This window comes from Adiantum capillus-veneris, chromosome 21 (assembly GCF_014529385.1).
Source record: "Adiantum capillus-veneris isolate H3 chromosome 21, ASM1452938v2, whole genome shotgun sequence".
Lineage (NCBI taxonomy): Eukaryota > Viridiplantae > Streptophyta > Polypodiopsida > Polypodiales > Pteridaceae > Adiantum > Adiantum capillus-veneris.
In genome coordinates this window covers 72,994,621-73,004,182 of record NC_140951.1, presented here as the reverse complement: position 1 = coordinate 73,004,182, position 9,562 = coordinate 72,994,621, and the positions used below count along the sequence as shown (strand labels likewise).

At 46.6% G+C, this 9,562-nt stretch overlaps 1 protein-coding gene across 2 annotated transcripts; it reads right to left on the bottom strand.

Moving 5' to 3' along the window:
* Positions 1-2,343: 2,343 nt before the first annotated feature.
* Positions 2,344-5,845, bottom strand: LOC147431150 (growth-regulating factor 1-like). 2 transcript variants are annotated; one of them, XM_086493804.1, is made up of 5 exons: positions 4,759-5,845; positions 4,398-4,628; positions 3,780-4,146; positions 3,580-3,712; positions 2,344-3,501 (listed from the first exon to the last, which is right to left on the bottom strand). In XM_086493804.1, exons 1-5 carry the CDS (start codon positions 5,123-5,125, stop codon positions 2,794-2,796), a joined length of 1,806 nt encoding a protein of 601 aa, XP_086349930.1. In that variant the 5' UTR covers positions 5,126-5,845; the 3' UTR covers positions 2,344-2,793. The 2 variants fall into 2 exon arrangements, with proteins under 2 accessions (XP_086349930.1, XP_086349929.1); XM_086493803.1 differs by having other exon boundaries at positions 4,398-4,631; positions 4,759-5,841.
* Positions 5,846-9,562: the final 3,717 nt, after the last annotated feature.

Below are 9,562 nucleotides of genomic sequence, written 5' to 3'. Positions count from 1 at the left end.
TCCCTCTCCCCTCCCCCTCCAAATTCTGGTACTATGGATACGGTAGTGGTTTCTCAGCAATAAGCGCGGTAATAGTCGCGACAATATATCCGCTACTATTACCGCGACAATTGTCACATCTATCACCACGTTTATTGTCGCTACACGTCAATTCAAAATAAAGGTGCTCATTTGGGCCACCCAATTTTGGGTGACCCAAATGAACACCTTTATTTTTGACATGCATAAAACAATGAAACATCAATTGTTTTCTGGAAGAGTATAAAAAATACCAAAGAATTGAAATTGAATTTATTTTACCTTAGCAATTTAATATGCAAAAGATCAACTATTTAAAAAAGTTACAATAAAAAGTAAATAGTTGTATATACATTATGCCACATTGAGACTTTACGAAAGTTTGAATATCTTTACGACAATGCTAACGGTTATAGACAACTCCTCTTATAGTGGCGAGTGTGATTGAGAACACGAAATTTGCTCCTTGAGCATGATAGGAAACGGGAGAGCTTATGAGCTTTTGCCATGGAGACTCAACTATGGGAGCTCAATGATGATAACGAGAGAGAGACTAAGGCTATGTTTTGCTTATCTAGAGGAGAGAGTTATGAAAGCTTGGTATTTCGGCATAAAGGTGAGCGAGCTTTGCCTCTTCAACGCTGAATTCAATGGCTAAATACACCTGCTCTCCTCCCTTTCACGCCCGCTACTCTCTCCTAATTACTGGCCGACTCCTTGAATTACATCTTTCTGAAAAGTGGCACAGGTGATGGGATAAGCCTGTTTTTCCGCCCTTGCCCTTGAAGCTGCATCTTTATGTCGAGCCTTAGCTTTGGATGCTCTCTCCTCTAGCATGCATGGCCAGAGTGGGAGCATCTTGTCCCTTCTCATGATGTACAACTAGTAGGCCTACCTCTACCATATGCTCGCTCGTCAGTCGTGGTTCTTGCTTCTTGCACCTTGCCTACCAACAACCTATCTAACATTTCTTCGGTAACGTCCATTGGTTAGTGGCCCTCATTACCTGTCTCCTAGTGGCCCTCTGATTCATATGTGGAAATCTGAGGTCCTGTCCTACGCTGTGTATGCACACACAGAGATGTGCAGATGCTCGTGCAGGAGACAGTTACACACACACGTATGGACAAATACAACCGCTCGTCGTATCATTCAGAAGATCCTCTTTACATAGAGGCGAGAGATGAGATTACGAAGGTTGTGAAAGCCTTTCGGCTTATTATCACAACAGCACACCACCCACCTTCTTCTTCACCTTCCTTTCCTATAAGCTGGAGTCTCCCAACTAATATATCGCCTTTCTTCTTTCATACGATTCATGCCAACTTCGGTGGCTCTTCACCCCACACGTCATGCACACTCGCACACCTTATGACGACACCGATGGCTTTCTCCTCCTTAGCCTCTCAAAAAAAAAATATATTAACTCAATCTGGCAGTTTAAAAAAAAACTCAGTCTTCATTCCCACATTGTCTAGGTGGCCATCTCTTGCATTCTATTGTGAGCGGCCACCTCTTGCATTCCCTTGTGGATGCCACCTTCCCTTCTTGGGGGACCAACCCGAACCCTATACACCCCATTTGGATTACATATCATCCAAAGCATTGCCTAGCACAATGTTTTAGCATATCCCGCCATCAATGCACTAAAGAGACAAAATTTTGAAAAGCTCCTCAAGCACTTTCGGTGCTTTCTAATGCACACCACATTTGGCTTACATATCAACCAAAGCATTGCCAATCTTATTATTTGGTAACATTCCCTGTAGTCTTTATACTTGAGAGAGAACATTCCAGAGATAAGCTCCTCAAGCACTCTTGTACTTCTTGATGTGCTGAGCACATCTCGCAAACAGGCCTGATTTGCATCCTTATGTCCTATTTCCCATCGTGGAAGCAAAACAACATGACAATGGTCGAGAACAAGGCAAAGCAAAACTATGGTTTGACAATTCATCCAACCATACAACAAGTCATTTAGCTAGGAGTGCCCGATGTAAGTGCACATACAAGTAATACCTTTTCAGCGATGGGTATCTTCCACATCTCCATCTGATGGCGAGCTATATGGAATCCAATAATCTACACGAATATTTGCAAACCAAAATTGCCCGTGAAGGGCATGTTAAAGAATGAAAAATAAGTCAAGGGCTAGGGAGTAGCTTGAGTTAAAAGAGGTTACAAAAGTAGAAAATATCTAGAGTGGAGCTTTAGGAGCGAAAAGGTGAGTCCTCAACTCTAGCAAAGCAATATATAATGTAGTGCTAGAATAGAAATAGCGATTCAACAGTCAATAATCAATAATCGAATAATCTACGCACAATATTTGCAAGCCAAAATTGCCCGTAAGGCATGTTTAAAATAGAATGAAGAAATGAGTAAAGGGCTAGAGAGTAGCTAGAGTTAAAGAGGGTTACAAATGCAGAAAATATCTACAATGGAGCTTTAGGAGCGAAAAGGTGAGCCATCAAACTATAGTTCTAGATTACAACACAGAGGATTATGATGTAGTAGGGGAAGGTACATTAATCTAGCAGACATTTGGGCTGGGCACATTTGGGGTTAAATTTATCAACTTGTGTGTGTGTTGTGTGTGTGTGTGTGTGTGCGTGCGTGCACGCGACCGCGCGCGTTTTTTTTTTTTTCCGGGTGGGTTGGGGGGGGGGGGGGGGGGGGGGGGGGGGACATCCATTTGGACCATAGTTTTGTCTCCTTCCTGTGCATCAAGTTTTAGGGCTAAGGTCCAGGGGAAGAAGTGAAATGATCGGGAGAAATCTAAATAGTGGGCTCCGGGGGTTGTTTGTTGAGAGCGGCCAATCGGGGGCTGCTGGCCGTGCTGTTATCAGAAGAGAAACAGCCAAACGTAGCGTTGATTTGAAGAACGCCTGTCGGCGATGACGTTGGTGGACTGCTTCGCGGGCTACTTTCCCACGCGTCCGGCATTAGATTGAGCCCTGATCCCCTACCACCGTGGGAACCCCCTTCTCCTTCTCGAGGCGTGTTGCTGCTCGACTGCAACACCTCCGCCAGCGGGCCCCCCACGCTGGTCGTCTCCCAGGCTATGGGCACCCACGAGCTGCTACTTTGTCTTTGCCTTTCGGTCTCATTCACACCTAGCCCGACCCCCAGCCCCATCTGCGTCGCTACCTCCACCCCCAGCGGATCCTCCTCCCCCCTCGACATTGAGAGCTTCAGCGGCGACAATGCTAGTTTTCCTCCACGTGGCGTTCCCCCGTTAGTCGCAAAATCTGCCTGCATGCTAGGAATGGATATGGATAGCTGCATCTTTGATAAGCTCCTGCCACCATAGCTGGATGACGACCTCTGCTGCTCGGCCTCTATGTCCGGCCACGTCAGCGACGCTGGGTCTCGTCCTCTTGGCCAATCATCGAAGAAGTGTCGGAGGGGTTGGCCTTCAGGCTCCCGGCCGCTGAGGCCGGCTCCAGTACTCTCGTAAACACCAGCTCCCAGGAAGGAATGCGGCTGCGAGCAAAACCAGAGTTAGACGCGCAAGACACAAAGAGAGAGAGAGAGAGAGAGAGAGAGAGAGAGAGAGATTACTCTTGTGGGTACGGCGTCGAGTGGACTGCTTAAGGCAGACGTTACAACAGAGAGCCCACTCACTGCCGGAGACGGCCCCTGATTCAGCCCTCGGGAGTCGGAGAGCAGGGTTTGGTCTTCATTATTGAGTGACCTGCAGACACGAGCGCCTTAGAAGTAATGTCGACTCAAAGAGCACAAGAGGGCAAAGAAGTAATTACCTGGCAGCTTGAAGGGCGAGCTGATGTTGCTGTTGAAGATGAAACGGAGAGGCGATGGCCGTGGGGCTCCTAGAAGCAGAGAGGAAGGAGGTGGTAGGGGAGGAAGAGGGCGTGCCGACGGCTGATCGAGGCAGGGCCGTGACGGTGGAGGAGGCCGGGGAGGCTGAGGCTGAGGCGGCCGGCGAGGATAGCGACTCCGGCGGCTTGCGAGCCCGGTGGCGACCTCGGTGCATGTGCCGTTCGCAGTATTTCTGGTCGGGAACAACGTCTCGGGCGCAGCGCCACTTCTTGCCGTCCGTCCGTCTACATCGCCCGGGCTCGGGATCCACAGAGTTGCCATATCCCAAGTGATAATTCCCCCAACCTACTGCTCATGGCAACACGCCCCAATGTTACACATCATCACATCTCACTCCTGCATAGACTCGCGGGTAGCGCAGCAACTCAAAATCCTTGACCAAACAGATGACGTTTTCTTCTCCGTCCTACAACCTTAGGACCTAAACCTTAATCTACAAATTTAAGTCTAGTCTCTGATTCCTCAAGCTATTAAAATTTTGATAAGACACACAAAACTTTTATTTAATTAGTGGGCCCAGAATTGGATTTGTGACTTACAGCTTCCAAGATGGGCAGCTCCTGTCGTCATGCCAGCTAGAGAGGCCACGCTTGTACGTACAAGAAGAACCAGCTCCGGGGGCACGTTCACACCGCAAACCATGTGCTTGAAGATCAGCGCGTGGAGCTGCAGCTCTCGGAGCTGGCTAGGTGTGAACACGACCATGGGCTGTTGCTGCAACATCGCCGCCCCGCCTCCTCGCTCCACCTCTCCGTAGGCGCTGAGAAGCGCTGCTGGGAGTGCACGTGAGAAGACACGCGTGAGAAAACCATAACTTATCTTGAACATGCAGGGTATTAAAATAAATTAAATGCGCTTTAAACACACTCTCTCTCTCTCTCTCTCTCTCTCTCTCTCTACCTGAAGACTTGTATGACAGAGCCTGCTGCTGCTGCTGAAGTGCGAGGGCTCTGGAGGCGGAAATCAAGGACTCGTTCCTGAGCGAGCGAGCATCAGTCACATAGCTGGGGTCTCCACTGATTAAGAGGGAATGGCTGTTCACACTGGAGCAGGCGGGCGTAGTGGAGCTGGAGGAGTTGCAGCCCAGCCTGCAATCAGGAAGGACACTGCTAGAGTTACAGCGAACAAGGGACACTCGGAGATCCTGGTTCGGAAACTGCATTCTGAAGGGGAAAGTGTCCGTCCGGGCAAGCTTGCAGCTAGAATTCAAGCCTGCCAGATCATCTGCAGTGGACAGTCGATCGGCAGCTCGAGCCTCAGAATCCATGGCGCAAAATAAAGGAGGATCTAGCCTTCTAAGTTCTTACTCTAAACTACATTCCAACTGAACACTGTAAGGCATGCAGAGAAGAACACTGAGCAGTAAGCTTCGCCTCTGCTCAGCCCAGCTTTCCTGTCAGTACAGCAACTGAGTGAGGTATACCCTGGGAGGGGGGGAGAGAGAGAAAAGGGGACAACCCTTGTGAGAGAAAAACAAAAAAAACTTGGGCTGCGATTATACTAGTCTAGCGATGGCACGCAAAAGATTTTGCTTGCAGGAGGGCTGCAGTGCTGATGCAGCTGGTCCTCACAGTGTGGGGAAAAGCTATGAAAAGCAAGATACAGAGGTGGGCACACAGGAGTGGCCACTGCCCTCTCCCTCTCTCTCAGTCTCGCTCTATCCCTCTCATTCTCTCTTTAATATCTATATCTGGGCCGCAAGCTGCAGCGGGACAGGGTGAAGGACGGGTTTTAGGGGAGCTGAAGCAGCTGCTGCTGGTGCAGGGGAAGCATGGAAAGCAACCACACACACACTCTCTCACGCTGGTGCTTGGGCGTCATGACTCATGAACTGCTATTCGCCTACTGTGTTTCCAAAAATTAGAACCAGCCCCACCTTTCTATTCTACGCGATAGTAATAACAGATCAGAGGGGCAGTCTGCTTGTAGGGCGAATGTATGTGCCGCGTGCGTTGTGTATGGGTGTGGGTGAGGCTGTGTGTGAGTAGAGAGAGAGTAGCTGTAGGACATGAGAGAGAATGACTAGGACAGGCCTAGCGAGCCAGGGCCCAGCCAGAAGAAGAGAGACGAAGCGAGCAATGAGTGGAATTGGAAAAGTGTGGAGGCCCTGAAGGGTCCCTCGCATGAGAGAAAGAGAGAGAGAGAGAGAGAGAGAGAGAGAGAAGCTGCAGCAGCAGAGCCCGGACTTGGTAGGGTTGATTGCGTTTGATTGGATAACAAGTTTCACATCCGATATTGTTGCTGGAAGCTGCGTCAAAGCCAACATATGTCCGCCCGAATGCGAACGCGGGCCCTTCACACCAGAAGCCACTTCACTGGCGCAGAGCCTGGCAGGGCAAAAAGGATGATGCATCCATACACAATCCCCCTCCCTTCCTTCACCTTACCCACCGCCTCCTTTTCACAGTCACTTTTCTCTCTCTCTCTCTCTCAATTCTTACCGCCTTTTAATAATTCGCCTTGAGGCTTGAGGGAGCTTGTCCCTCGAGGCGAGACGCCACGTGAGCCCGCCCCTTCGATTGTACGCTCTCAATCTAACAGCTGCTTGGGCGTCCACTGGTGATTCCGGCCCCCGGGTCTTGTGCACGCCAGCTACAAAACCTGTGGTACCAAGTCTAGAGTTTAATGCTGGTCGAGTTCATCTTTACGTTCTCTTCCAATTGCTTCTACGACAATGCCTGTGGTACCAAGTCTAGCTCACACCAGCGAGTGTGCACAACGTATGCAAAGAAAGCACACATGAAGGTGTGTACACGTGTGTGTATATATATTAAGAGAGAGAGAGAGAGAGAATAAAATGTATTAGCAACTTTTGCAAAGCAACATGAGAACATCATGACTATCTTGCGCAAAAGCGTCTTCGAGGAAAATCCATAGTTAGGAGTAAGCGTCGTAGAACATGGATGCTCTTGAGTGTCGACTCCCTCCATAAACAAGGAGTAAATTGAGGGTAAACTAGGGGTAAACTATTTACCCCTAGTTTATCCTTGGTTTACCCAAGGGATCTATGGCCGAGAATCCACAATCCGTACAACTAATCTCCACAGTGCGTGCATCCGACATGCATCATTCACCATTGCCCATAGAAGAGAATAGCACCATAAGACAATATGTCACCCATTTCAATTAATTCATTTTTCATAGACCACCCATGGTATAGTTGTTAAGGTTGTGAATGTACCATCTAAGTGTTTTTCTAAACTCTAGTTAGCCATGAGAGTAGATATAATGGAAACTCCACATTAGCAAATGTTTAGGGCATAATAAATCTCATACTCACTCTACTTAGCCACGAGAGGACATATAATGGAGAATCCACATTAGCGAATATTTAGGGCATAATAAATTTCATACTTAGTATTCGATTGTGCAAAGTAAGTACACTTGATCTTGCATCTACACCTCTATATTGCTGCAAGAGCCTTAGTACTATCTAATATGGGGTCTTAATGACCCCGAGAGGTGGGATCGACGATCGGGAACTGCGGGCACGAAAATAGAAAGACGCGTGGACGTCGATTGCTGAAAAGTCAACAAGGACAGCAAAAGTAAACAAAGACAAGGGGGGGATTGTAAACTCACTTTATAATCAAGGGCACTCATAGTGGTTTCAACAAACCATGCGAGCCTACGTGGTTAGCTCATTAGCCTCCCGACCGTGAGGTCGTGGGTTCAAATCTCTATCCCTCGTTCGTGCATTGACTTTTTGTAGACCCTCCCTTCATCTCAAGATTTACGTGCCCACTTCCTGGCCGTCAATCCCACCACTTGGGGGTCATTAAGACCCCGTGTTAGATAGTGATGAGGCTACAATAGACCCAATCCAACAAGAAAAAAAAAGAGGCAAACAACGTGTTGTTGAACAAGCATTTGTGCCTACACTGCAAAAGAAGAATTCCATTCTTGCCACTTCCAATGTCTTTGCATGTAGCAACATTGCCCTTGCTACTTCTTCCAATAGCAATAGGTATGAGAAGTTTGGTCACAACACAAGAAGAAGTTAAAATGTCATTATTATTGGTCAGTTTATCAAGCAATGTCATTGAGACATTGATTGGACATTGCTTGAGGTTAAAAAATCTCAGAAGAAAGAGGCAAATGCAGCCATTGCAAATATTGCTTCTCTGAATGCAAATTCGGTGAATATCATGAAGGATGCAAAATAGGGTTTTAGTATGGAATCTCTATATGACCCCCATTTTCATGATGCATGTATTAAGAAATTTGTGGATCATGTGTGGTACTTTGATAGTGATGCAATTAAGCATGTTACGTTTTATTGTGATTGTTCACTTTTCTTGAAATTGTCCCTAATGAGAAGATAGTCATTTGTGTCAATAATGCCTATTTTCTACTTAAAAGAATTGGAAAGATTGTGCTTTTTATCGTAGGTGGTAGCTCTTTCACACTTTTGGATGCTTTGTAAGTACCCAAGGTCAATAAGAACCTTTTGTTTAGATGTGCAATTACAAAACTTGGCCCTGTAATCAACTTTGTGGATGACAAATGTATTATGCATGATCTTAGTTTTGGTGATACTATTATAGTGGATGGCACCTTGTTTCGTAAGCTATATAAGCCCAATACTTACAACACTACGAAAATCTCCAAGTGTTTCCCGCGCTGTTTTACCGCGTTTTGTAGAGAGAAGGTGCAAATTCAAGTAGAGAAACAAGAGAGAGGAGGGCGGGGTTTTTTTTTGTGTTCAAAACATTATCGAGACTATTTTCGTTGTTATTATCGCGGTTATTATCATTGTTATTACCACGCGTATTATCGTTGTTATATCCGACAACCAAATTTAGCGCCTAAACTTTCAAATTTTGGCTTAAACCACCCCCCCCCCCCCCCCCCCCCCCCCCTCTCAAATTTTGGTGTTTCCCTCCTCTCAATAAAAATTAAAGAATATTGTATATAATTTTCAAATTTAAAAAGGAAGAGAGAGAGAGAGAGAGAGAGAGAGAAGGGAGAAGGAGACGGGGGATATAAGATTACACTTGGTTACAACTAAAATAATCATTGTCAATTGATTAACATAATTGAGCATATTCTCAAATCTAAAGAGAGGAAGAGAGAGATGAATGGATTACACGACCAAAAAACTTCATAACTGCAAAATGTTTATGAATCATCTTCCAAAAGATCTCCAGATGAAGCATCATCCAATTCTAAGCCCATGGCTCCTAAATCAATAAAGAGAGAAACGGAATTGTCGTTAAAAGGCCCATGAAGAAATGGAGAACTTCAGCTTGAGAGAATGCGGCCCTCAAGAATGCAGTAAGCTTGAGGAGGGAAAGGAGGTTCAAACTTCTGCTCTGCTGCAGAGCTTTTGGGAGGGAAATTTGAAAGGAAGGAAAGAGAAGCGACTTGCACGATGATGCATTGCCTTCATCATCTTCGAGTTCGTTAAATCCTCCATCTCATCCTCTTCATCATCGTGACAATCATCCTCGCTAAGACCTGCTACCGCCGGACTTGATTCATCGACCTCTCTCTCTCTCTCTCTCTCTCTCTCTCTCTCTCTCTCTCTCTCTCTCTCTCTCTCTCTCTCTCTCTCTGTTTCCACCTCATCCAAAGTCGGAGGTGGAAGAATGCAGTAAGCTTGAGGAGGGAAAGGAGGTTCAAACTTCTGTTGCTGCAGAGCTTTTGGGAGGGAAATTTGAAAGGAAGGAAAGAGAAGCAACTTGCAAGATTATGCATTGTC